This window comes from Ovis canadensis, chromosome 5, assembly GCF_042477335.2.
Source record: "Ovis canadensis isolate MfBH-ARS-UI-01 breed Bighorn chromosome 5, ARS-UI_OviCan_v2, whole genome shotgun sequence".
NCBI classification, from domain to species: Eukaryota; Metazoa; Chordata; class Mammalia; order Artiodactyla; family Bovidae; genus Ovis; species Ovis canadensis.
Window position 1 is genome coordinate 29,609,819 of NC_091249.1, and position 27,476 is coordinate 29,637,294.

The window sequence follows — 27,476 nt, forward strand, 5'->3', positions numbered from 1 at the left end:
TGGGTGGAGCTGATGTTCTGGGAAGGGGGCAAGAGAAACCTGAAGGATGAGAAGGAGCCAGCCAGGTGGACATCTGGAGGAAAGGCATTTCAGGCAGAGGGACCAGCATGTGCAAAGATCCTGAGGCAGGACCCAGCCCGGCATGTTAGAGATTTAGCAAAGTGGCCTGTGTGGCTGGAACACCATGAGCTAGGGGAGAGTGTCAGATGAAAAGACTGAAGGTCCTTGAGCAAACTCTGGGAGGCACAGGGAAGCCTAGCGTGCTGCAGTCCATGGGGTCGCAGAGTCGGATACAACTGAGCGACTGAACAACAAAGCTTCTCCCCTTCCTTCTGCACATGCTGGGGCCTCTGATGACCTGGGAGGCTTCCTGGAAGGGCTGGAGGGAGTGGAAGGAAGGAACAAGTGGGAGGGCGCGAATGTAGGCAGAGAAGGGGGCCAGGGAGGAAGAGGAGGAGGACACAGAGCCCAGAGCTGGGTGTTGGGGCAGCATGTTCACAGAGAGGTGACAGGAGATGGCAGGCAGGGGCCTGCTGAGCCTTGAGGACGAGCAGCAAAAACCCACGCAGGTGTATTTTGAGGGTGGCCCCTCCACCAGCCCACAGTCACTCCCTTTCCAGGTGTAGAAGAAAGGGTTTGGCGTCCCGCCCCAAACCCCCTGTGAACCTGGTCAGGGTTGAGACAGAGGCAAACTGCGAGCTTTGGAGAAAAAAAAGCCAGCCTGGACAGATCTGCTGTGGCATTGTAAGACGAATTTTTAACCACTGGCCCACCAGGGAAGTCCCTGAAGACAGGGTTTTCAGTGAATCCCAGCTCTCCACTTCCTACCTGTCCCCTCCCCTGTGCCTCAGTTTCCCCAGCTGCAAAATGGAGATGACAGAAACTCCGGGCAGTGGACCCCCGCCATAGCTTCCTGGGAGCCTGACCAGAGAGTGGAAGGAGTTGGGGGCAAATTAGATACTTAGGATTTTCCTGTGTATTCCTAGAATTTTTCAGAAATGTGTGAAGAATGAGGGGAGGGGGCTACTTTACTTCTGGTAGCCCAAGTCTCTCTTAAAGGTAATATATGTGTGTGTGTGTGTGTGTATATATATATATATATATATATTTTTAAGATGCATTTATTTGGTCTAAGAGCCTGGCTTCCCAGGTGGTGCTAGTGGGAAAGAACCCAACTGCCAACGCAGGAGACAAGTAACTCCGGCTTGACCCCTCGGTCAGAGAGATCCCCTGAAGGAGGACAGGCAACTCACTCCAGTATTCCTGGAGAATCCCATGGACAGGAGAGCTTGGTAGGCTACCGTCCAGAGGGTCACATAGAATCAGACACGACTGAAGCGACTTAGCACGCGCACACACACAAAGAGCCCACAGAGCAAGCCTGAGTTGTGGGTCCTGGGTTTCGTGAGGTTGACTCTGAGGTTAAGGATTTTCAGAATCTTTTCCAGGGGTACAGCTATGGACTATAGTTTTCGTGCTTGAGTTGATAAAATCAGGAAGATGCTTGCAATGATGTCTACAAACCAAATAGGCTGCAGATGCTTGCCTGTTTCAACCAGTTTCAACCAGTGACACTATTCAGTCAAGGCTGAGTGAAATTAATCAACTGAAATTTTAAAATTCAATGAAAAGGTCATGCCTTCAGACCTGGGGAAGTCCACAAAGCACACAAGGCATCTGCATACCAGCCTTGCTCAAACATTACCGAAATAGGTGAAAAAAGAAAAACTAGTGAGAAACATCACTGTATGGACATCTGCAGCCACAGCTTCCATTCAGAGCAGTCCTTTTTTGTTACCGTTTTATTCATTTCTGGCTGTGCTGAGTCTTCGTTGCTGCACAGGCTTTTCTCTAGTTGCAGCGAGTGGAGACTACTCTTGCAGTGCGCAGCCTTCTTACTGAAGTGCCTTCTCTTGATGGGGAAGGTGGGCTCAAGGTCCCTCGGACTTCAGTAGCTGTGGCTGAGGAGCTCTAGAGCACAGGCTCTGCAGCTGTGGTGCACGGGCTTAATTGTTCCGCGGCATGTGGGCTCTTCCTGGACCAGGGATCGAACCTGTGTCTCCTGCACTGGCAGGCGAACTCTTTAGAAGGGCATGGCAACCCACTCCAGTACTCTTGCCTGGAAAATCCCATGGACAGAGGAGCCTGGTGGGCTACAGTCCATGGGGTCACAAAGAGTCAGACGTGACCCAGCGACTTGGCACACATGCGCTGCATTACAGCCATGTTTCTGAGATTTGAACAGACCTCAGGAATCGTGTCCATGGACTCCAGGCTGAGAACCGTGGAGTCCCGTGGCTGCAGGAGGTCGGCGGGGTAGAGGGGGCCAGGCCAGAGCCAGATCATATAGACCTTGGTGATCAACCCCAGGCACGGAGAGAAGGTTGACTTCCCAGCCCCAGTCTCCAGTGTCGGGGAGGCCTTTTAGAGTGAGCCTCTTTGGGACTGCTGTGGGGTGAATGGGGAAGAGGAAGTACTCTCGTTACAGAAACACCCCTGGGTCTTAAAGGGCCCAGGCACAGACTTCCCTAGGGACTCTTCCCTTGGCTTTGGAACCTCCACCCACCTAGAGGGTGAGCCTTCTCACACAAGCCCAGCTTGGCTCCCCGCCCTTACCTGGGAGGGCGGGTAGGTAGGCAGTGGGGTGATGACTCCATCACTGAAGGCACTGCTAGCCTGGGGCCACCCGGCAAGAGTGGATCTGCCCAGGCTGGTTTTTTTCTCCGAACTCACAGTTTGCCTCTGTCTCAACCCTTGGTTCCCCTGGGACCCTGACAGCGCTGCAGGCCTATGTTCATGCATGCGTACTCAGTTGTGTGCAACTCTTTGTGACCCTGTGGACTGTAGCCCTCCAGGCTCTTCTGTCCATGGGATTCTCCAGGCAAGAATACTGCAGTGGGTATCCATTTCCTCCTGCAAGGGATCTTCCTGACCCAGGGATCGAACCTGGGTAGCCTGCATTGGCAGGTGGATTCTTTGACACTGAGGTACCTGGGAAGCCCTCCTTTAGGTTACTCGCTTTAATGCTGTTACCAGAAAAGCAGCATTCCGTTTCACTTCTTGCTTCTATTCCCTGTTATTGAATACTTCAGAAACAACATCTACTAATTGAGAAGGGTTCAGTTCAAATACACTGCCAGGGTCCTCTGTCCTTGGGATCCTCCAGCCCAGAATACTGGAGTGGGTGACCATTTCCTTCTCCAGGGGGGGTCTTCCCAACCCAGGGATTGAACCTGAGTCTCCCATATTGCAGGTGGATTTCTTTACTGCCTGAACTACCAAACTACCAGGGAAGCCCATACACCATCTAATTTCTGTAATGTTTTTCATCTCTGGGGCGCTTTGCCTGATGCAGGTCATCTGAGGTCCCAAGGACAGCCCACATGACAAGACTAGTCACAGGAGAATCACCCTCCTTCTGGGAACATCGAGGCCCAAGGCTCCTGTTGCTGCTGCTGTGACTTTAAGGCCCAGGTGACAACACTTGCCAACTTCCGCTTGAATGCTTGAACAGGAGGGCTCAGACCTGGGCTGGCAGGCTCCCTAGAGTTCAGTACCTGCCAGGACCAAATGTCCTCCTACTTACATTGTTTGTTTTGTGGCCACTGTCTGCTTATGATGCTGACACTGGCTCTCTTTTTTCCTTTCCCATTAGAATTTATTACATGATATTGAATACAGTTCCCCGTGCTATACTGTAGGTCCTTGTCGTTTATCTGTATATAGTAGTTTGAATCTGCTAATCTCAAACTCCTCATTGATTCCTCCCCTCATCCTTTTCCCCTTTGGGAACTGTAAATTTGTTTTCTATGTCTGGGAGTCTGTTTCTGTTTTGTGAATAAGTTCATTTGTATCCTTGTTTTAGAGTCCACGTGGAGGTGATACACGGTATTTGTCTCTGACTGACTTCATTTAATATGCTATCTAAGGTCCCTCCATGTGACTGCAAATGGCATTATTTCCTTCTCTTTATGGCTGAGTAATATTCCATTGTTGATATGCACCACATCATCATTATCCATTCCTCCACTGATGGACTTTTAGGTTGCTCCCATGTGCTGCTGTGAACCCTGGGGTGTGTGTATCTTTTCAAATTAAAGTTTTCATGTTTTCTGGGTACATGCCCAGAAGTGGGATTGCTGGATCATATAGGAGCTCTATGTTTAATGTTTTAAGGAACCTCCATACTATTCTCCATAGTGGCTGCACCAATTTACATTCCTAGCAACAGTGTACAAGGGTTCCATTTTCTCCACACCCTCTCCAATGTGGGCTTTTCTCCTTCAGGGAAGGAAATGTGGATGGAGGGAGGCAGCCTGGGGAAAACCAGAGGCAGGGGATTTCCCTGGTGGTCCAGTGACTAAGATTCTGAACTCCCAATGCAGGGGGATCAGGGTTCGATCCCTGGTCAGGGAACTAGATCCCTCATGTGGCAACTAAGACCTGGTGCAACCAAATAAATAAATAAATATAAATATTGATAACATTTTTAAAAAGAAAAGCAATACCAGAGGCAGAGAGATCCAAGTGGGGGTAACCACGAGAACTGAGATCACAGACGGGGTCTTGGTAGTGGGAACTGAGCGGAGAAGGAACTTGCTTGATTGTTACGGGAGAGACAGATGCAACTGCAAGACCTGGAGAGTAGCTGAGTGTCTGGGGTGGTGGAGGGCAGGGATGATGAGGAAGGGTCTGAGATGACTCTCAGATTCTTGTCCCCAAAGACTGGGTACATGGTGGGATGTTGGCCAAGAAGCACACTTGCGGTGGAGGATGACTTGAGTGAGAGATATCTGGGCAAAGCGTAGCCAGGCGCTGTTGGGTTGACCATTTTGGCATTACAAGAGAAACCTGGAAACTGCAGGAATCTGGAAAACCAAAGCACAGGCTCACAGATAGTGGGGGTGAGATTTCCCAGGGAGAAAGGCTGGTGTGAGAGGGTTCAGGACTGGGCTCATTTAGGGTCAAAGGAGAAGAAAAACGGCTTGGATTAGATTAGCCAGGATGCCATGGTTCTTGGAAGGAGAGACAAAGGGGGCAGATAGAACACTAGGAAGAATGTATGCTTTTGAATTGTGATGCTGGAGAAGACTCTTGAGAGGCCCTTGAACAGCAAGGAGATCAAACCAGTTAATCCTAAAGGAAATCAGTCCAGAATATTCATTGGAAGGACTGAAGCTGAAGCTCCAATACTTTGGCCACCTGATGCAGAGAGCCAACTCATTGGAAAAGACCCTGATGCTGGGAAGAATTGAGGGGAGCAGGAGAAAGGGACGACAGGGGATAAGATGGGTGGATAGCATCACTGACTCAATGGCCATGAATTTGAGCAAACTCCAGGAGACAGTGGAGGACAGAGAAGCCTGGCGTGCTGCAGTCCATGGGGCCTCAGAGGGCCAGACGTGGCTTAACAACTGAACAACAAGAACACACACCACTAGGAGGTCAGGAATTCACAGACAGAACTGACCACTGGGGTTGGCGTGGGCCAGGGGGTAGTCACTGATGACCCAGGCAAAGCCCAGAGTAGATGGGGTGAAGTGTAGGCGTAAAGGCAGCAGGTCCTGTTTTCCAAGAATGCAGGGGCTGATGTTCTGTGAGCCCGTGTCCATCAAGAACACGAGGTGGTACGGAGCTGAGCTCACATGCAGCCTGGTCAGTTACCAGCTATGTGGCCCTGGATAGATAAGACAGTTCATCCGTGACAGGAGAACAGTAACTGCCTTTATTTAGGATGGCACATTTTACGTTAGGTGAATTGTGCAGTTAAAAAAGAAAATTAAGTCACCTTGAAATGCACTTCTTGTAAAAATCGGTGACTCACAAAATAAGTGGACCAGCTTACCCCAGCTCCCACCTTCCTGATAGAATACCTCTCCAGAGTGTGGACAATATCCTTTAGAGCATTCCAGTTGCACGTGTTGGATCTTTTGATGTTGTCCCAAGGTCACTGAGACTGTATATTTTTTTAAATTGTGGTAAAATACATGCAAGCTAAACATTTTACCATTTTAACCATTTAACCATTTTTTTAAATTTAAATTTATTTAATGGTTAAAATTACATTTTAACCATTTTTTAAATTCTAAATTTATTTATTTTAATTGGTAGCATTAAGTACATTCACAATATTGTGCAGCCACCAGTCCATTTCTAGATACACATTTTTATTCAATCTTTAGTTTTTTCTTTTCTCTTCTTCTGTTCAGTATTTGTTATTATCAGTCTCCAAGTTAGTTAGCTGTCTTTTCTACCATCTCCAATTTGCTATCAAGCCTACAGTGGGAGAAAAAAAAAAAAAGACACCAAAAAACTTCTTTTGGCCTTTTTTCTGGATAAATAATGCTTTCTTTTTCTTCTTGTACAATGTATATTGTATTTATTTTTTAAGGTATAGTTGATGTACAGGATTATATGTTTCAATATTATATGAATCACAGTATAGTGATTCACAGTTTATAAAGGTTGTATTCTATTTGTTGTTATCATAAAATATTTACTCTGTTCCCTGTGCTGTACAGTGTGTCCTTGGAGCTTATTTATTTTATATATAGTAGCTTGTACCTCTTAATTTCCCACCCTTATCTGCCCCTCCCCCTTCTCTCTTCCTTCCAGTAACCACTAGTTTATGGGTCTGTTTCTTTTGTGCTCTATTCACTAGCTCATTTTATTGTTTAGATTTCACCTATGAGTGATATCATGCAGTATTTGTCTTTCTCTGTCTGACTTATTTCACTGAGCATAATACCGTCCAAGTCTATCCGTGTTGTTGCAAATTGCAAAATTTCACTCTTTTTATGGGTGAGTCCACAGTCAACTTTTCTATTTCAAATATTGTATTTTTCAGTTTTAAAATCTCCATTTGGTGCATTTTTTAATAGTTTCTGCTTCCCTACTGAGGTTTTGCTGTTGTTCATTCATTCGGAGGTACTTTTCCTTCACAGTCTTGCGTATATTTATAATAGCCGCTTCAAAGTCCTTATCTGCTCATCCCAACATCTGGGTCATCTCAAGGTCAGTCCTCAGTAATTTCCTTCTTTCTTGAGCATAGGCCATGTTCCTGTTTCTTCACATGTCAAGTAATTTTGGATTGTGTCCTGGACATTATGGAAGATAACTTGTAGACACTCTGGATTCTGTTGTGTTCCTCTGAAGAACATTGATTCTTCCCCCACATCCCTTATTAAAATTTTCACAGGCAATTAAACTGTCTGAACTCAAGTTCCAAAGTCTCTTTCTCCTGGGGTGGGAGGAGGGTGATACCTTTCTTTTCTTTAGCTTCACCCAGGCTGGTTGGAGTCTGCCCTGCACATGGTTCAGGGGTTGGCAAGAGGCTTGCACAGCAGCTTTAGATAGGATTTGGGCCTGATTTATTGTTGATGTTTGGCTTTTCCTTTCCTGTGTGTTCTGCCCCATTGTTGAACTGTTATGGTCCCTTTGGATTCTGTCTTATCATTCTTTCAATCCAGTTTCTATTTCCACTGAAAAATGGGGAACTCACCCCATGCCATTCCCTTAGTACAGGTGGAGACTCCCCTCCAACTTCTGCCTATTTTGGGTCACTCTCTAGAGCTGTACTGCCCAGTAGAATTTTCTGCAATGATGGAAATGTTCCATACCTACACTGCCCAATATGGTAGCCACAAGCCACATGTGGCTATTAAGCATAGAAATGCTCATAATACAACTGAGGAACTGAATTTTAGATTATAATTTTAATTAATTGGAAGTTAAATGGACACATGTGGCTAACGGATACCATATAGGATGTGGTAATACCAAAGCTTCAAAGTATAACAGTTTTTTAGCATATAGTCCAGAGTTTATCATTATTATCTCTGAGAGGGCTGGTCTGATGCAGCTAACTCCACTGTTATAAATACCAAGGACAGGACTCTTCTGGTGGTTTTCCATTACATGAATTACATGTTAGTCCATTACTGTATTTTGCTTTCATTTTTTTCAACTCAGTGATCCTACCAAGTCCATGAGCACAGCTCTTCCTCCTCTCTTCATCCCAATTTGATAATTTTCTTAATTAAAAATTATTTTAATTGTGGTAAACTACATATAGCAAAAAAATTATCATCTGGACCATTTTATACAATATTCACATTGTCGTGTAACCCATCTCCATGACTTTTTTATTTTCCAAACAGAAACTGTTCCCATTGAACACTTAACTCCCCATCCAGCTACTCTAGCCCCTGGCACCCATCATTCTACTTCCTGTCTCTACAAATTTGACTCCTGTAACTAAGGACCCCCTATAAGTGGAATCAGATAATATCTGTCTTTCTGAGATTGGCTTATTTCACTGGGCATCATACCCTCCAGGTTGGTCTGTACCATATCTTCCTCCTCCTTTTAAATGCTTATGTACTATTTCATAGTGGAATCCTGAATTTCTGATGGAATTTCTTATCCCCAGCATTGGTCATCCAGGTTGCTTCCAGTTCTCACTGGAAGGGAGAGAGGGAGGAACTCCAAGGGACACAAGAAAATTTGGGGAGTGATGGATATGTGTGTGTGCTCTTTGCTATCCCATGGACTGTAGCCCACCAGGCTCCTCTGGCTATGAAAATTTCCAGGCAAGCGTACTAGAATGGGTTGCCATTTCCTCCTCCAGGGGATCTTCCTAACCCAGGGATCAGGCCCACAGCTTCTGCATTAACAGGCAGATTTTTTCCCACTAAGCCACCTAGGAAGCCTATAGTCATGGATATCTTGATCCAGGTGATGAGTTCCATCAGTCAGTATATATATATATGTCAAATGCATTGAATCACACACTTTAAACATGCATAGTTTTTGCAAGTCACTCAATAAAGTCATGTTTTTGTTTTTTTTAAGAAAAAAATTTGGCTGCATCACATAGCATGTGGGATCTTAGTTCCCCGACCAGGGATCAAACCCATGCTGTCTGCAATGGAAGCACAGAGTCTGGACCTCCAAGGAAGTCCCAGAGTTGTGTGTTTTTGTTTTTAACTAATTGCCCGAGCAGGAGACATAGGATATGCAGGTTCGATCCCTGGGTCAGGAAGATCCCCTGGAAAAGGAAACGGCAATCTGCTCCAGCATTCTTGCCTGGGAAATCCCGTGGACAGAGGAACCTGTCCAGAGCCCAGAGGAGGGCTACAGTCTGTGGGGTCACAAAGACTCAGACACGACTGAGCACACACTCAGCAAGCACTCCCCTTACGAGCCCATCAGTTTGCTTGATCTCTGTGAGTCCTGTGCAGGTAACAATCAGATCCTGCTGCCCCACCCCCCTTGCCTCTGGGGCTGGATCTGCTCACTTGCCCACTAAAACTTCCAGAGACCTGATCTCTCTTCCCTCTGTCCTTCTTGAAACTACCCTAACCAACTCCCAACACACCCCTATACTGGGTGATGCTGTTGACCCCACAGGTCTCTTCCTGGTCTAACCCTCACACTCTGGTGGGAAGGCTCAGCTCTCTAAGCTCCGTGGGGCCAGCTAGGGCTGAACAGAGGCTTTAAAGAAAGGCCCTGGTGGGGTGGGTGGGACTAGGGAGGGAGCTCTGCTTCCTTAGGGTGGGAAGAATAGAGAAGGCCTCTTAAGTAGGGAATTTAATCTGACCCAGGTCTTAAAAACTAGTACAAATGAGCCCAGTGAAGCAGGTACCTAGTGAAGGGGTGTGGGCACTTCAGGAAAAAGGCACCACCCGTGTAAAGACTTTGCCGCCGCTGGGTGGTGCCCTTGGGGGCTCTACTGCTGCTGCTACTGCTAAGATGGAGGAGCTTGGGGGCTCTAGCACCTGGGATATTCCAGGGGCTGTAGGAGGGAGGGAACAGATTCCAGGAGGGTGGATGGATGTCCCACAGTCAGCCCTCAGGCACCTGCAGACCCACTCTCAAAGCACTCACTCACAGATGGTAGCTTTATTAGCGGGAGGGGGCGGTGGTAGGGGGTTGCGTTGCCAAGGGGTGATTCTGAGAAGGTGCAGCCAGGGAACCTGGAGAAGCAGGCTGAGGTGATGAGGGATGGCCAATGGGCTGGGGATTCCAGGGGACATGGGCTAAGACTCTGTTTCCAATGCAAGAGACCAGGGTTCCATACCTGGTCCAGGAAAACCCTATGTGCCACGGGGCAACTAAGCCCATGTGCTGCAACTACTGAAGCCTGCACACTGCAACAGAGACTCAGCACGGCCACAAGTAGGTAAAGAAATAAATAATTGTAAGCATTAAAAAAAGATAGAAAGAAAACAGTTCAAGTGGAATGACAGGACTGAAGCAACAAAATGGGTTGAGGAGACGGAATAATATGATGGCTTCTTTGGTAGTGATCTGAGAAGAATTCTCCAAGGAGGTAACAGTGAACCAAGATGTGAATGATGAGATAGAGACAGACAGGGGTTGCCTGGGAGGACAGCATGTGCAAAGGTCCTGAGGCAGGAATGAGCTTTGTGAGTTGGTCATAGCACATGCAGAGGTCCTGAGATGGGAGTGAGCTTGGTGAGTTTTGGACACAGCACATGCAGGCCCTGGAGGAGGAATTTGATTGGTGAATTGGAAGCCCACCAAGCACCCATTGAAGTGAATTGTGTTGGGGGAGGGGGTGTACCAACAGGACCAGAGCATGGAGGGGAGAGGCAGGGCCCTGGACTTGGGATCCCTCTTAGGGTCCCTGAAGGTGGTATCTCCTGGCCTGGCTACATCTCTGGTCGTGAGCACCCCACAGGGACCCTGCTCAGAGAGGCCAAAGTGGAGGAGCCGGGGCTAGGTGCAGGAGTGGCTGTGGTTATCTACAAATAACCCCCTCTTAGTCCATCACGTGCTCCCTGCCTGGGCCTCTAGCCGAAGGAGTCAGGTGACCCCAAGCAGGCCAGGCTGTGGGGATAGTGAGTGAGTGTGTGTGTGTGTGTCTGTTCTTCCCTGCACGGCCGAGACAAGCCCTGCACTTCCAGCTAGATTTAAAATAAAACGTGTGTGCACGGCTCTGCTCTGCTGGGTGGTGCCAGGGCCTTTGTGTGTTGGGGGGAGGAGTTCAGGGGTACTCTGCTCTTCCTCCCCCTCCCCATGTCAGCACAAAGCCCTGATCGCTGTCTTCCGCTTGCCCCCCCCCCCCAATCTGGGGATATTTTTAGGCACTAAGAAGGATTATCAGAGTCTGGCTCCCAGGTGGCAGGGGCAGGGCTGGGAGTGGGGCCAAAGTGCCTTTGAGAAGCAGTCCAGGCTGGGAGACCAGCTTGGGGAAGAAGGGGAGGAACCCGAGGGTGGGAAGGGAGATGAGGATGAAACCTCAGGCTGGTTGGGCCTGACCAGCTGCCCACTTGGTGATTCTCCAGATGACCCCTCAGCAGCCATCCTGAGCTCATTCATTGGCTACAGCTTTAAGGCAAGGCTGCAGAGGCAGGCGGGAGAGGAGCATGGATGGGAGGGTGTCCCTGGGAGAACCACTCAGAACCTGCACGGATCTGCCCTCCTTCCCAGACTGCTTCCCCCACCCAGCTGCTAACAGTAACTACATTTTTACTCACAGGTCACTCCACCCCAGGCATCATTCCCAACCCCTCCCCCACGTGGGGGAGTGGGTATTGTTATTCCCATTTTACAGATAAGGAAACTGAAACACGAGTGGTGAGGTCAATGGCAGGTAAATTGGAAGAATCGAATCCATTGCAAGACCAGCGTGGAGCTCTTACAAGCCACCCTCAACCTGTAAAGTGGTGCAGCAAAGCAGATCTGGCTGTACCCATTTTTCAGATGGGGCACCTTGAGGCCCAGAGAGGCAGAAGGTTCACAGAGAACAAGCAGAGGAGCTGGAGTCCAAAGGAGAAACAAATGAAAGTTGTCCCTCACCACCCTGAGCCTCGCTCCCGCCTGCCCCTTCAGAGGAGGGCATCTGTTGGTGGAGGGAGTGGAAAAGAAGTTTGAGCTTTGTGGGCCACTGATGCCTCATTACAGCCATACCTGAGCCCCTTCTGCATTTCAGACACTGCCCATGTTTTCCACATGCAGGCTCACAGGCCTGCTTGACCACAAAGCAAGGAGGTGGGTGACTTCTCAGAGTTCAGTGTCTCTTCTTTATCAAGAGAGTGAAGGGGGTGAGTGAATAGACACAGTTCAGAGAAAGGGTTTTTCCAGTAGTCACGTATGGATGGGAGAATTGAACCATGAAGAAAGCTGAGCACCAAAGAATTGATACCTTTGAACTGTGGTGTTGGAGAGTCCCATGGACCGCAAGGAGATCAAACCAGTCAATCCTAAAGGAAATCAATCCTGAATATTGATTGGAAGGACTGATGCTGAATGAAGCTGAAGCTCCAATACTTTGGCCACCTGATGTGAAGAACTGACTCGTTGGAAAAGACTCCGATGCTGGAAAAGATTGAAGGCAGGAGGAGAAGGGGACGACAGAGGATGAGATGATTGGATGGCATCACTGACTCAATGGACATGTTTGAGCAAGCTCTGGGAGTTGGTGGACAGGGAAGCCTAGCTGCAGTCCATGGGGTCATGAAGAGTTGGACATGACTGAGCAACTGAACTGGCTGACTGAGGAGGTCCAGGGCTGAGTCTTCTGCAGCCTGCAGCCCCCTTTGGAAGGCTCTGAGATTTGAAAAGTGCATTTCTGTTTTCCCTTCTGACTTGGGGACCAGACAAGGCTATGCCTGCTTCAGCTGAGAGGACTAGGCTTTGAGGTTGGTCATGCTTCCTTCCTTCTCCAACCCACCTCTAAAAAAGAGCTGTTTGGCCAGCTTCCAAGATCACAGTGAATGAGGCAGGGCTGGCAGAGGGTGCTTTAACTGGATCTGAGGTGGGAACAATTGAGAGGTGCCTCCAGAAGGAAGTGGCAACTGAACCGGGTTTTGAAGGATGTGTAGGAGTTTGTCAGACAGACAGGAGAGGTATGTTAGCTCTGTAAGGGCTGAGACCTTACCAGTTTTCATCACCATTTCGTGTTCTCACTACTCAGCATGGGGCAAAAAATATTAGATGGTCATTCTAGGCAGAGGATAGCATTTGTAAAAGCTGGGGTGTGTGCTGGGAGCAGAATGTATCAAGCAGTGAAAGTGGGCTTTGAGCTGGGGACATGGGCAGAGGCCTGGGATTATGGGATGCCATTGCTCTTGTGCATTTTCACTTGTCCCCAAAGCTCATCATGACATGAAAGCACCATGGGTGCAGGGGACTCCGGTCTTGGGTGGGGGAAGACCATGTGGCTGGGGGCCTGGAATTCTGAGTCCTGGCTCCAGCTCTAGCTGGCTGTGGACCTTCCCAGGCTGCCCAGCCCGCTTACATCTGTACTGAGGGTGTTCAGATCTGTGTGAGGGCGCTTGAGAAGGCTGCAGATACTCTGTCGTGAATGTAGCTCTTGCTGGGAGGTTGTGTGGGGGTGGGGCCAGAAATTCCAGGCTGGGCATGTGCACTCCTGCCCCTGTGGGTGCATGGGATCAAGCCAGATTTTCCTGTTAGTGAATTTTTTATGTGTTTTTTTTAACCATTTTTAAAAATTGAAGTATAGTTCATTTACAATGTTGTGTTAGTTTCAGGTGTATAGGACAGTGATTTAGTTTATATATCTATATGGTAAGTTGTGGAGAAGGCAATGGCACCCCACTCCAGTACTCTTGCCTGGAAAATCCCATGGACGGAGGGGCCTGGAGGGCTACAGTCCATGGGGTTGCAAAGGGTCGGACATGACTGAACAACTTCACTCACTCATGGTTAGTTGCTCAGTCATGTCCAACTCTTTGCAACTCTATGGACTCTAGCCCTCCAGGCTCCTCCATCCATGGGATTCTCCAGGTAAGAATACTGGAATGGGTTGCCATGCCCTCCTCCAGGGGATCTTCCAACCCAGGGATCAAACCCAGTTTCCCGCATGCAGGCAGATCCTTTACCATCTACGCTACCAAGGAAGCCCAAGAATACTGGAGTGGGTAGCCTAGCCCTTCTCCAGGGCAATCTTTCAGACCCAGGAATTGAACTGGCGTCTCCTGCATTGTAGACAGATTCTTCACCAGCTGAGCTACCCAGGAAGCTATATATGTACATATATATATCTTTTTTAGATTCTTTTCCATTCTAGGTTATTACAAGATATTAAATACATTCCTTGTGGTATACAACTGGTCCTTCTTGTTTATCAATTTCATGTTTGTGTGTATAGTTGCTCAGTCATGTCTGACTCTTTGCAACCTCATGGACTGTAGCCCACTAGGCTCCTTTGCCCATGGGATTCTCCAGGCAAGAATGCTGGAATGGGTAGCCATTACCTTCTCCAGGGCATCTTTCTGATCCAGGGATCAAACCCGGTCTCCTGCATTACAGGTGGATTCTTTACTGTCTGAGCCACCAGGGAAGTAGTGTTATCTGTTATATGTTAATCACAAACTCCTAATTTATCTTTTTTTTTAATGAATCAACCACTTGGGCAGAAGTCCCTCCATCCTCCTATCCATCTGTCTGTTTTGTCTGGGTCTCCTGAACCTTGTGGGTCTAAACTAACCACTGTCACACACCTGTCTTAAGGAAAATTGCACAATAGGAGAGCTGTGAGTTTACGTTTTATTCAGAGTCTTTATATGTGCGCTCAGTCGTGTCTGACTCTTTGCAACCCCATGGACTGTAGCCCGCCAGGCTCCTCTGTCCAGGGGATTTTCCAGGAATAGAGGTATGGGTTGCCATGGCCTCCTTGAGGGGATTGTCCCAAACCTATGTCTCCTGCATTGCCAAGGGGGTTCTTTACCACCATGCCACCTCAGGGTCTTCACTGAGGACAATAGCTCTGGAGACAGCTACTTGGTAGCTCTGAGTAAACAGCTCCAAAGATGAAGGGGAGGAGCCAGAATATACATGAATTCTGGGGGGTAGGAAATACATGCAGTCCAGCACACACCTTGGGACAATATGACTGCCTGTCACGAAGAATAGATAAGATAATCATTTTCGTGCTTCTCTGTGTTTGGGAAGATGCAAGAATCTGAGGTCATTGAAATTCTTCTGGCTATGAGTCTGAACTATCCAGGGACCCTTTTTATCCAAAGCACAGAATGCCTCATCCTGTTTTTCTTCTATCCTGAATTCCCCTGTGGGCGCACTGCCTGTAGGTTGCAATTTAACCCTTCATATAACTGGATGGTGAGCAGCACTCTTTGTTCCCTTTTTTTTTTTTGACACTTTTGCCCATCTGTCAGGCTGGGGCCTCTTGGTGTCCCTCCCACGCCAGAGTGTCCAGTGGTGGTGGCTACTCTTCATCACTTCACTGATGCCTGAACTCGAACACCCTCTGCCAGGGTCTTTGGGCTGATTCCTCATGTACACTTCCTCCCTGGGGGATTTCATCCATTACCTGCCCCAACCCCAGAGGAGCTCCAGCCTAATCTGTGGCCTCAGGGACATCCAAGGCACGCCCCTCCCCCTTGTCACCAAACCCAACTCCAGCCCCCCAAATCCACTGTCCACTGAAAAAAAATGCACAACCTAAAAGCTGAGAATTATGTTTTACTCTGTGGTCATTCTGAGGACTTCAAGCCCAGAAATAGCCTCTCAGATAGCTCTGAGGAAGTGCTCTGAAGAGATGAGGGAGGAATCAGGATATATAGGAATGTTTGCAACAAAGACCAGGTAGTCAGAACTTCAGAAGATTACTGCTAGTTAAAACCAGGGCTTCTCTGCTGGCCTAGTGCTTTAAGAATCCACCTGCCAATGCAGGGGACACGAGTTCAATCCCTGACCTGGAGAGACTTCATGTGCCAGAGGGCAATTGGCCCGGTGCCCCATGATGACTGAAGCCCATGCTCCATAACAAGAGAAGCCAAAACAACGGGTCCTAGATTTTTTTCAAGGCAGATGTTTTAATCTGCCCAGAGGAGGGGCGCACAGCATGGAAGCACAGCTCAGTGCATTTTCTCAACCAGAATACCACATGCATCAAGAGACAGGACATTCCAACCCCCAGCAACCTCTCTTGGCCCCTCTGATCCCTGCCTGCTCCTAAGAGTAACCCCTCTTACCTGGCAATGTGAGGGAGGAGAAATAATGCCCCCCTTAATGAAGTCTGCATCCTAATCCTGGAACCTGGGGGTACATGCTACCCCATGTGGCAAAGGGAAACTGAGCTTGCAGGTGGAATTAAGGTTGCTAGTGGGCAGATCTTGGTGGGGGGCGGGGAATGTAGTAGCTTCTCCTGGTTTATCTGGATGGGCCCCTATTCTGGCCTCCAAAGCCACTTCCTGTCGGGGAATCCACCCCCCCGCCCTTGCCATCTCACCTAAAATACAACTGCTGCTGCTACTGCTAAGTTGCTTCAGTTGTGTCCGACTCTGTGCGACCCCATAGACGGCAGTCCACCAGGCTCCCCCGTCCCTGGGATTCTCCAGGCAAGAACACTGGAGTGGGTTGCCATTTCCTTCTTCACTGCATGAAAGTGAAAAGTGAAAGGGAAGTTGCTCAGTCATCCGACTTTTAGCGACCCCATGGACTGCAGCCTACCAGGCTCCTCCATCCATGGGATTCTCCAGGCAAGAGTACTGGAGTGGGGTGCCATTGCCTTCTCCGAAAATAAAACTGAGGGCCATAAAACTCCCAGACTTCACAAGATCAAGTGTAAAATGGTGCAGCCACTCCAGAATGCAGTTTGGTAGTTGCTCATCACGGAAGATATGCAGTGAAAGTAAAAAAGTGAAAGTGTTAGTCACTCTGTCATGTCCAGTACTTTGCGACCTCATTGATTCAGGCAAGAATACTGGAGTGGGTTGCCATTCACTTTTCCAGGGGATCCTCCTGACCCAGGGATCAAAGCCAGGTCTCCTGCATTGCAGGCAGATTCTTTAGTGTCTGAACCATGAAGGAAGCCCAAGTATGACCCAGTAATTCCACTCCTCCGGACAGACCTAGGAAACAGAAAGACATCTATTCACACAAGACTGGGACGTGAATGTTCTGAACAGTTTTGCTCATAACTTCCCGAAACTGAATGCATCTCAGCTGTCCATCAACAAGTGAATGATAAGACTTGCTTGGTGGTGCAGTGGTTGATTGGATGCCTGGTCTGGGAGGATCCCACATACTTCGGAGCAACTAAGTCCATGGGCCACAACTACTGAAGCCCACGTGCCCTAGAGCGCGTGCTCCTCAACAAGAGAAGCCACCGCAACAAGAAGCCTGTGCACTGCAATTAGAGAGGAGCCCCTGGTCGCCACAACTACAGAAAAGCCTGTATGCAGCCACAAGACCCAGTGCAGCCAAAAAAATTAATACTAAAACAAATATGTTTAATAAATTAATAATAAGTAAAAGTTAAAAAAAAAAAACAAGTGCAGGACAACCAACTGCGGTATATTCATTTAGTGGGGCTTCCCTGGTAGCCCAGATGGTAAAGAAGGTGCCTGCAGTGTGGGAGACCTGGGTTCGGTCCCTGGGTTGGGAAGATCCCCTGGAGAAGGAAACGGCAACCCACTCCACTATACTTGCCTGGAGAATTCCACGGATTGAAGAGCCTGACAGGCTAACAGTCCATGGGGTCGCAAAGAGTTGGACACGAGTGAGCAACTTTCACTATTCATTTAGTGCCAACAATTTGAGAATTAAAGCTACTGAACTTGCAACAACAGAGGTGAATCTTGAAAATATTATACAAGTGAAAGAAGCTCGACACAAAGATGGAGTTTGTGATTCCATTTATATGAAGCTCTGGAGCAGACAAAAGTAACCCCCAATGGGAAAAAAAAAACTGGAGCAGAGGTTACCTTTGGACGATGGAGATGGAGGTTGACTGAGAAGGGGCTGAGAGAGAGAGAAGGTGATGGAGGGAGGAGAAGGTGTGGCTGGAGGTTGGTTTACATAGGTGCGTGTAGTGGTCAAAACTCAGCCATGGTGCACTTAACATTGATGCATTGTGCTCTAGTAAATTTTACCTTCAAAGGAAAAAAACATGTAAGTCAATATTGAACTCTAGTTAATGATCTGCATGCTGAAATGTTTAAGGGTGATGTGACTTGATGTCACCTACTTTAAAAAAAAAAAAATTTATTGAAGTATGGCCTTAGTGGCAGTGGCAAAGAATCCACCTGCCAGTGCAGGAGACGCAAGAAACTTGGGTTCAGTCCCTCAGCGGGGAAGGTCCCCTGGAGGAGGAAAGGGCAACCCACTCCATATTCTTGACTGGAAACTTCCATGGGCAGGGGAGCCTGGTAGGCTACAGTCCACGTGGTCGCAAAGACCTGGACACACCAGTGTGCGTACATGGACGCACCAGTGCATACATGGTTGATTTACACTGTTGTGTTAGTTTCAGGTACACAGCACAGTGAATCAGTTATCCACTATATATATTCACTATACACTGTATATATTCACTATACACTATATATATTCACTATACACTGTATATATTCACTATACACTGTATATATTCACTATACACTGTATATATTCACTATACACTGTATATATTCACTATGCACTATATATATTCACTATCCACTATATATATTCACTATACACTATATATATTCACTATCCACTATATATATTCACTATACACTATATATATTCACTATCCACTATATATATTCACTATACACTATATATATTCACTATACACTGTATATATTCACTATACACTGTATATATTCACTATGCACTATATATATTCACTATCCACTATATATATTCACTATACACTATATATATTCACTATCCACTATATATATTCACTATACACTATATATATTCACTATACACTGTATATATTCACTATACACTGTATATATTCACTATCCACTGTATATATTCACTATACACTATATATATTCACTATACACTGTATATATTCACTATACACTGTATATATTCACTATCCACTATATATATTCACTATACACTATATATATTCACTATACACTGTATATATTCACTATACACTGTATATATTCACTATCCACTGTATATATTCACTATACACTATATATATTCACTATACACTGTATATATTCACTATACACTATATATATTCACTATACACTGTATATATTCTTTTTTTAGATTCTTTTCCATTACAAGTTATTACAAGAAACTGAGTAGAGTTCCCTGTGCTATTCAGTAGGTCCTTGTTGGTTATCAGTTTTATAGATAGTAGTATATGTATTTTAACCCCAAACTCCTAATTTATTCCTCCCCCTAAGCTGCCTATTTTGTGGTTTTCTGTTTGCTTTTAATGCAAATTACTTTATTATTAATAGTATACCGATTTTATACGGATATCACAGGATTTTACAATTTAACAAATAGTTATAAAAGTACATTTAGAAAAGAAAGGTCAAAGAATTAAAAGGTAAGATAAAAAGACAGCAAATCAAGACGTGGTAATGGTGTAAAGATGGAAATGTAAGTGCGACAGAAGAGAAAATTCCATAAGTAGATTTCTAAATATAACTTTTTGAAAGCTAAAACACTCACTAAAACAAGATAGGAAAGGTGAGCTACTAAGTGGTTAAGAACACTTTAACACTTGTTAAAGAACAAATTGAGAAAAAAGTTCTGATTCCCAGCTTAGTTGTCCCAGCCAAATAAGCTCTAAGTCTTAAATACACACGTGCATGTGTGTGTATATGTAACATCACACTGTAGAAATTGTAGTAATAAAAATAGAATATGTATTCAATTGGAGGGTAAATCACAATCTCTGAAGCAGCAGATAAAATCTTGAGAATAAGTCTTTTTTAAAAAATCATATTATTTAATCTTGAAAGAAGTAAGGTGTTAGTCGCTCAGTCGTGTCCGACTCTCTGCGACCCCATGGACCCCATAGCCCGCCAGGTTCCTCTGTTCATGGGATTTCTCAGGCAAGAATATGGAGTGGGTTGCCATTTCCTCCTCCAGAGGATCTTCCCCGCTCAGGGATGGAAGCCAAGTTTCTTGCAGCTTCTGTATTGGGAGGTGGGTTCTTTACCACTCACGCCACAGTTCGAACCTGGGTCTCCTGCATTGCAAGCAGATTCTTTAACATCTGAGCCACCAGGGAATGTTGTCTTAAGATAAAAACAACATTAAGAGGAGCTGATTCTTTTGTTGGTTCTCTGCTGTCATAGACTTTGGGGTGATAAAAGTTCTCCTGGGCTGAGCAAGAAGCAATGTTTTGGTCCCCCAGCTGTTTTTTTGAAGTCCACTCAAAAATGCACTGGCGGGTGGATAGAGGGATGGATGGATGCATGGGCAGATGTGTTATAAAGCAACAGAGCAAAACACAAATGGTAGAGTCTGGTGGTGGGTATATAGACACTCACTGTAAATTTGGCTTTTCTGTTAAGATGTTGGAGGAACTCATCTGATTCCTCCTCACAGTCCCCAGACCCTGCGTGACCTGCCCCCACCTGCTTCCTGCGCTCACCTCCTCCCACTCTCTCCCCTTGCTCACTCTGCTCCAGCCACAAAGGCATCCTCACTGGTCCTCCCCTGCTCAGTGTTGCTCAGTCCTGCCTCAGGGCCTTTGCACCTGCCACTCTGGAAAGTCCCTCCCAGCCCCCCTCCCACCACCACAACCCACTCCTGCACATACCCAAGCCTTTCTTATCTCTAGGTCTCAGCTCAGACGGTGTTTCCTTAGCAACCTTCCATGATAAATCACGTCACCCTGTTTCTACCAGGCCCCATCACGATGTGTTGTCTCATTTACATATGAATCTGTTTACTTGTGGGCTGGCTGCCTTCCCCTGCTGGGCTGTGAGCTTCATGGGGACAGGAATGTGTCTGCTTTGTTCCCTGCTGTGACTCCAACATCCAGCCTCAGGCTCTGGCATGTATAAGCTACTCAGAGAACATCTCATGGATGGATGGGTGGATCAATGGATGGACGAGTGGGTGGATGGGTGGGTGGATGAACAGATGATAGATGAATTGATGGATGGGTAGATGGCTGGACACATAGATGTAAAGGTGGGCAGGCACGTGGCTGGCTGGCTGAACAGATGAATAGGTGGGTGGAGGGATGGATGGATGAATAGATGGACAGTGGGTGGGTGGGTGGATGAACAGACAGGTAGATAGACAGATGGGTATGGATGTGTGGACGGGTGGGTGGATGGGATGATGGACAGGTAGATGGGTGGATGCATAGGTGAATGGATGGATGGATGGATGAACTCGTACATGTACAGGTGGGCAAGCAAATGATATGGCTGGATGGATGAATAGTTGAATAGGTGGACTGAACAGATGAGTAGATGGATGGGTGGTCTGATTGATGGATGGACAGACAAATGAATGAGCAGACTTTGCAAGTGGGGACCAGTATGGGGGTTGGGGCACTTGTTTTAAATCTCAGGAACCAGAGAAGCTATTTGGGCTCCTCGGGACAGCTGGGCCCCACAGCAGCTCCCCAGCAGCTCTTGGTGGAAAGCTGGCCTGCCTTGACCATTGTTCCATTATCTGGCAGCAAGTTCGGTCAGACTGCAGGCACTCTTGCCCAGCCACGGCTGGGAGAAAGTGAGTGAGACAGCTGACATTCATACCTCAAGGAGAGTCCATGCGTGGAAGGATGGCCAGGGAGGAAATTGTGGATTCCTTAAATCCTTCATCTTTGGGCTGTTTCAGAGGAACCTCCCCACAATGACAGAAAACCTTCCTGGCTGCTCGAGAACTCAAAGTCATCACCCTAATCAGCCCCTCCCTTCTGGCTGCCCTTCTCATGTCTGTAAAGTACAGAGTAATAACTACCATCATGAGGTACATTTAAGGGTCCGTAGTCACCAGGCTAAGCACTTTGTGCGCCTTATGAAGGTGGGCTGCGAGGTGGGTATTGCTGTCCCAGTTTTACAAATGAACTTGAGATTCAGAGAGGTCAGGTCGTTTGCCTGAGGACACGCAGCCCAAGTCTATCCTTCCCGTTGGCTCTAATAAGCTCCAGGTTGCCAAGGGCTGGGAGGAAGAGGGCAGGTTGCCCAGTCCTCCCACTCAACGTGTCCTGTGTGCCAAGCTGTCCATTCACTGGACCCTGTGTCCACAGGATGTGGTCCAGCCTGAACGACTGGCTGTGGGACGAGAGGTTCTGGCTACCCCCCAACATCTCATGGGCTCAACTGGAGGACCGCGATGGCCTGGTCTTCCCCCACCCCCAGGATACACTGATGGCTGTGCCCCTGGCACTGGCCCTGGTGGTCGTTCGCTTCACCTTCGAGAGGTAAGTGACTGCGCCGCCCGCCTTGCGCTCTCCCATCTGCAGGATTGCATCCTCGCGTGTCCCTGGAGGGAGCCTGGCTTTGAGTCACAGTGCTCTCCTGGCTCCATCCTGCCCCCCACCCCAGCTGCCGCCACCCATATTCTGAGGGTCTCCGAGGCCTGGGACATTGGCTGCAGGTTTCTGGGAGTGCCAGCATCTCGGGGGGAAAAAAGTGGAGACCATGGGGGGTGATGCTCTTGCTTTGCTGACCTGGGAAGGGTCTGCAGAGGCCGGTCAGTAAGTGAAGGAACTCCCACCCACTCCCTTGTCCTTCCTTCCTGTATGGGTGCCTCTCTTCCCTCCCCGACCCCCACCCTTCCCTCCTCGTTCCTTCCAATGCCTTCCCTTTGATCTCCTTTGTAGCCAAAGGAAGGGCTAGGGTACTCCAGCCCCCTCTTCGGGACCCTCCGCCACTCAGCTCCTGCAGCCGGGCCCCTGGCCCCTGAGTGTATGCTGAACGCACCCATGGGTTTTCAGTCATTTCTCACGCGATCCAGACACTGCCCCAGACTGCAGTTCTTCTTTCCCTGGCCGTCCGTCTCCTGGGTCCCTTCCCTCCATCCCACGCTCTTCTACCTGACTTATGCTGTGGTCACAGCTCCCACATCTACCTGGCCCCCACGGCCCACCCCCAACAGGGCTTGCCCCTCCTCAAAGTTTCCCACTCGGTGCCTAGGGGCCCCTCCCGCTCCCCTTCCTCCACAGCTCACATGTGATTTCAAATTCCCCACCTTTTATTAAAAATATTTATGACCTTCGCTGCAGGATGTGGTATCTTTAGTTCCAGCATGCAGGACCTTTTAGCTGTGGCATGTGGGATCTAGTCCCCTGGCCAGGGGTTGAACCTGGGCCCCCTGCATTGGGAGCATGGAGTCTCAGCCACTGGACTGCCAGGGCAGTCCCAGGTCCCCAGCCTTCTTTGCAACCCCCTGACCTTTCTACACCTTGCCTGTCCCACTCACGAGGAGCTTCCTGGAGTCAGGGTTCCTGGGACACAGGCTGGACATGGGGAACCCAGGGCCCATTCATTGACATTATATTTACCAGACACTCTTTGAGCTTTTACTCTGCCAACCCCTGCTCTGAACAGTTTGCCTGTCTTAACTCAGCCCTCATGGCCACCCGGTGAAGTGGTACTGTCATTATCCCCATTTTACAGAAGATGAAATGGAGGCACAGAGAGGTCAGGTGACTTGCCTGGGGTCACACAGCAGGTTGGTCATCTAGGATCAAGGCTTTGCCTGAGGGATTCTGGGAGGCCCAGTTCAGCCAGGCCTTGAAGGCTGGGTCTGTTTCCTCACCTATTTAGCCAATGGCTCCAGTTGAGATGGGCATCCCAAAAATATCCCCTGCTTTTCTAAAGGGTAATGGTGTTGGAAGTAGCTTTTCTGGGGTCAAACACAGGCAGAGGTTATTCCCATTAAGGGAAAGTGAATCCTGGGCCTGCCTTTCACTTGCTGTGTCACCTGGGGTGGATCTCTGGCCTTTCTGAGCCTCAGTTTGCCTATCAGGACAATGGGGACAGTAATAATAGGGTTAAGTGAGCCAGCACACAAGGGGGACTTAGACACATGCTTGGCAGATGGTAAGTTTTCCATAAATGGCAGTTGTGGGACCTCCCTAGGGGTCCAATGCTTAGGAGTCCATGGTTCAGCTGCAGAGGGCCGGGGTTCCATCCCTTGATGGGGAACTAGGATCCAGCATGACCTGAGGCATAGCCGAAAGAAAGAAACAAAACATGGCAGTCATGTCCCATTCCTGCCTCCTCCCTCCCTGCCCCCAGCATGAGTGAGTCTGGAATGAGTCCCTCGCTGCGCTGCCCTGAACCTCAGTTTCCCCCAATGAAAGGTGGTATTGATATGGTGGACATGCAGCTTGGTCCTGGCCCTGGTCTTGGAGGCCCCCTTGTGGGCACTGTGGTGATTGCCTCACCAGGGTCCCAGCTCCTCCAAATGTCCACAAGGGAGGAGGGGATACAGGGAGGGAGGAGGAGCAGACCTGCTCCTGCCTATGGGGGGCCCCCAGCCGGGTTGGGGGTGCAGATCAGAACTCAGGCAGTGAGGGGATGCTCATCCCTGCTTTGGGATGGAGTGAAGGTGCCTGCTGTTCAGCCACTAAGTCATATCCAACTCTGCCACCCCATGGTCTGCAGCACGCCAGGCTTCCCTGTCCTTCACTATGTCCCAGAGTTTGCTCAAACTCATGTCCATTGAGTCGATGATGCCATCCATCCATCTCATCCTCTGCATCCCCCTTCTTCTGCCTTCAATCTTTCCCAGCATCAGGGTCTTTTCCATTGATTCAGCTCTTCACATCAGGTGGCCAAACTATTAGAGCTTCAGCTTCAGCATCAGTCCTTTCAATGAATATTCAGGATTGAATTCCTTTAGGATTGACTGGTTTGATCTCCTTGCTGTCCACGGGACTCTCAAGAGTCCTCCAGCACTACAATTCCAAAGCATCAATTCTTCGGTGCTCAGCCTTCTTTATAGTCCAACTCTCACATCCAGAGGTGCCTGAGTACCACCAAAGTTGATCATCTCACATCCTGAAGACCAATCCAACTCCCTTTTCTTTTTTTTTTTTTTCAATTTTTGGCTTTACTCTGAGGCATGTAAGACCTTAGTACCTATACCAGAGATTGAACCTGTGCCCCACCATTGGAAGGTGGCCTCCTAACCACTGGACCACCAAGGAAGCCCGCCAGCTGTCTTTCTTAGGTTGTGCTTGTTGCAACAGCCAGGCTACCCCCTGCAGGCTCCCAAACTGTGGCCTGGCCCAAGTGACCCCTGTTTCCCCACCTGGACTGACAGGCTTTGTCTCCCCTGCACCCAGATTCGTCGGCCTGCCCCTGAGCCGGTGGCTGGGCGTGCGGAACCAGATCAGGAGGCCAGCAAAGCCCAATGCCACGCTGGAGAAGCACTTCCTAATGAAAGGGCGGAAACCCACGGAGGTGAGATCCCCAACCCTCTCCTGCATCCCCGTCGGCCTGCTTGGGTGCCCCGGGGGTAGCTCTGAAGGCGGGGGAAGAAAACCCCCGCCCCCAACCCCTTGAATCCCAAGGCCCATCAGCCTGTGAGCAGGACTGGGTTTTGGTTTTTATTCTTCCTTTTGGCTGCGCTGCTTCTTTTGTTGCTATGCACAGGCTTTCTCTACTTGTGGTGAGTGGCGGGAGGGCTGCTCTCTAGCTGCAGCCTCTCATTGTTTTGGCTTCTCTTGTTGCCTGGAGCACGGGCTTTGGGGCGCTCGGGCTTTTGGCACCTGGGTCTGGTGGCCCTGAGGCATGTGGAATCTTCCTGGACCAGGGATTGAACCTGTGTTCCCTGTATTGGTGTTCAGATTTTTTAACTGTTAGACCACCAGGGAAGTCCCAGGGCTGGGTTTTTATCAGGCCTGTTTTGGGTGCTCCACCCTATGGACTTCCCCATGGCTCAGGAGTAACAAATCCACCTGCCAATGCAGGAGACTTGGGTTCAATCCCTGGGTTTGGGAAGATTCCTCTGGAGGAAGAAATGGCAACCCATTCTAGTATTCCTGCCTAGAGAATCCCAAAAGAGTCGGACGTGACTGAAGCGACTGAGTACACGCGTCACCCTATGAAACTCCCTAGTCCCCTGTAACGTAGGTAGAGCACCCCCACAGGTGAGGTTTAGGACCACGGCGGGGAGCGGGTATGCAGAGCTGGGTCCTGGCTGTCCTGGGACAGTGGCGGGAGGCCACTTCTGTGACCCTGGCCCCCATCACCCGCTCTCCAGCCCCAGATGAACCTCCTGGCCATGCAGTGTGGCCTCACGCTGCGGCAGACTCAGTGCTGGTTCCGGAGACGCCGGAACCAGGACCGGCCCTGCCTGACCAAGAAGTTCTGTGAGGCCAGGTAAGCCCAGGGTGGGGCTGGTGAGGGGTGTCTGGGGTGCTGTGAGGGGGGTCTGCTCCTTCGGCAGCTGCTTTACGGGCTCCCTCCCCGCCTGCAGCTGGAGGTTTGCCTTCTATCTGTGCTCCTTCATCAGTGGAACCGTGGTTCTTTATCACGTGAGTGTACCTGATGGCTTACCTGCCGTGTATCCCACAAGCGCCTACTATGTGCTGGGCGCAGATTGGACTGGGGAGGGGTGTGTGGGGTTTGGGCAGAGGGGGAAAACATGCAAAGGCACAGAGAGGGCGGAAGGAACGTGGCAAGGTTACGGTGAATGTTCACTTGATGGGTGGCCTGTTGAGGACCTACTGTGTGTCAGGGCTGGGGATTCTGAATAATAAGCCTCTGATGTACAGTGAGAGGGCCTTCCAGGTGGCGCCAGTGGTAAAGAACCTACTTGCCAATGCAGGAGACATAAGAGATGCGGGTTCAATCCCTGGGTCGGGAAGATCCCCTGGAGGAAGGCATGGCAACCCAGTCCAGTATTACAGTCCATAGGGTCACAAAGGGCTGGACACAACTGTAGTACCTTAGCGCACACACACTCATCCCCACACCCTACAGCGAGAGCAGAGCTGTAGTTGGCAGCAAACAGCCAGCCTGAGTGAGAGCAGCTGAGAGCCAGGGAGCCCGGGAGGAGGACCCATGCCTGGGGTGGGAGTTCTGGGTGCTAGCCTTTGGACGCCCTCAGACTCCCCCCGTCCCTGCAGGAGTCGTGGCTGTGGACGCCGGTCACATGCTGGGAAAATTACCCACATCAGGTGAGTGCCAGGCAGGTGTTTGGAGGCGGGTGGGAAGATCAGCATGGTCAGTGTTCCTGTGGTCACAGGCAGGAGAGCCAAAGCTGGACATGCTACCATCATTTCCCTCTGAGTCCCACTCTATTTTTTGGCTCCCTTGTGGAATGGAGAGGGGCCAGGAGTCAGGACACTCAAAGCAGGAAACCACAAAACCACTACCCTTGGTTACCTCTGCGGACAGGGAGCTCATGCCTTCCTCACTCACTGGGATTCATGTGTGGTGGGTTTGAGCAAATGGGGAGGGCCTTGCCCCATACCCCATGCCCTCTGGGCGCCTCCACTCCCCACAGCTAACCTTGCACCCCTGCCACAGCCCCTGAAGCCAGGCCTGTACCACTGGTACCTCTTGGAGCTGAGTTTCTACATCTCTCTGCTGATGACACTGCCCTTTGACACCAAGCGCAAGGTGAGGCCAGGCCAAGACTCTGGCTGAGGAAGTGATGCCCTGGGATGATTATGACCCAGTTCCAGGTGGGGAGGGGTGGCCTTATCCCACACCCCAAGAACCTTGGCGCCTCAGGGAGGTGGCATGGTATCCATCCTCCAAGCAACCCCCCTGGGAGGGCCTGCTCCA

General features: G+C 49.0%; 2 protein-coding genes across 6 annotated transcripts in view; both read left to right on the forward strand.

Annotated features, from left to right (window-relative positions):
• Window positions 1-27,476, forward strand: part of HNRNPM (heterogeneous nuclear ribonucleoprotein M) — a 311,395-nt gene that overhangs the window by 106,897 nt on the left and 177,022 nt on the right. The window lies entirely within an intron of this gene.
• Window positions 1-27,476, forward strand: part of CERS4 (ceramide synthase 4) — a 34,447-nt gene that overhangs the window by 3,886 nt on the left and 3,085 nt on the right. Inside the window, exons 2-8 of one of the 2 annotated variants that reach the window (XM_069591271.1) lie at window positions 3,356-3,474; window positions 21,977-22,150; window positions 25,025-25,142; window positions 25,945-26,063; window positions 26,161-26,218; window positions 26,813-26,863; window positions 27,216-27,308. In XM_069591271.1, coding sequence (XP_069447372.1) covers window positions 21,978-22,150; window positions 25,025-25,142; window positions 25,945-26,063; window positions 26,161-26,218; window positions 26,813-26,863; window positions 27,216-27,308 — 612 coding nt within the window. In that variant the 5' untranslated portion in view covers window positions 3,356-3,474; window position 21,977. The remainder of the gene's footprint in view (window positions 1-3,355; window positions 3,475-21,976; window positions 22,151-25,024; window positions 25,143-25,944; window positions 26,064-26,160; window positions 26,219-26,812; window positions 26,864-27,215; window positions 27,309-27,476) is intronic. The other variant, XM_069591270.1, reaches the window with a different exon arrangement.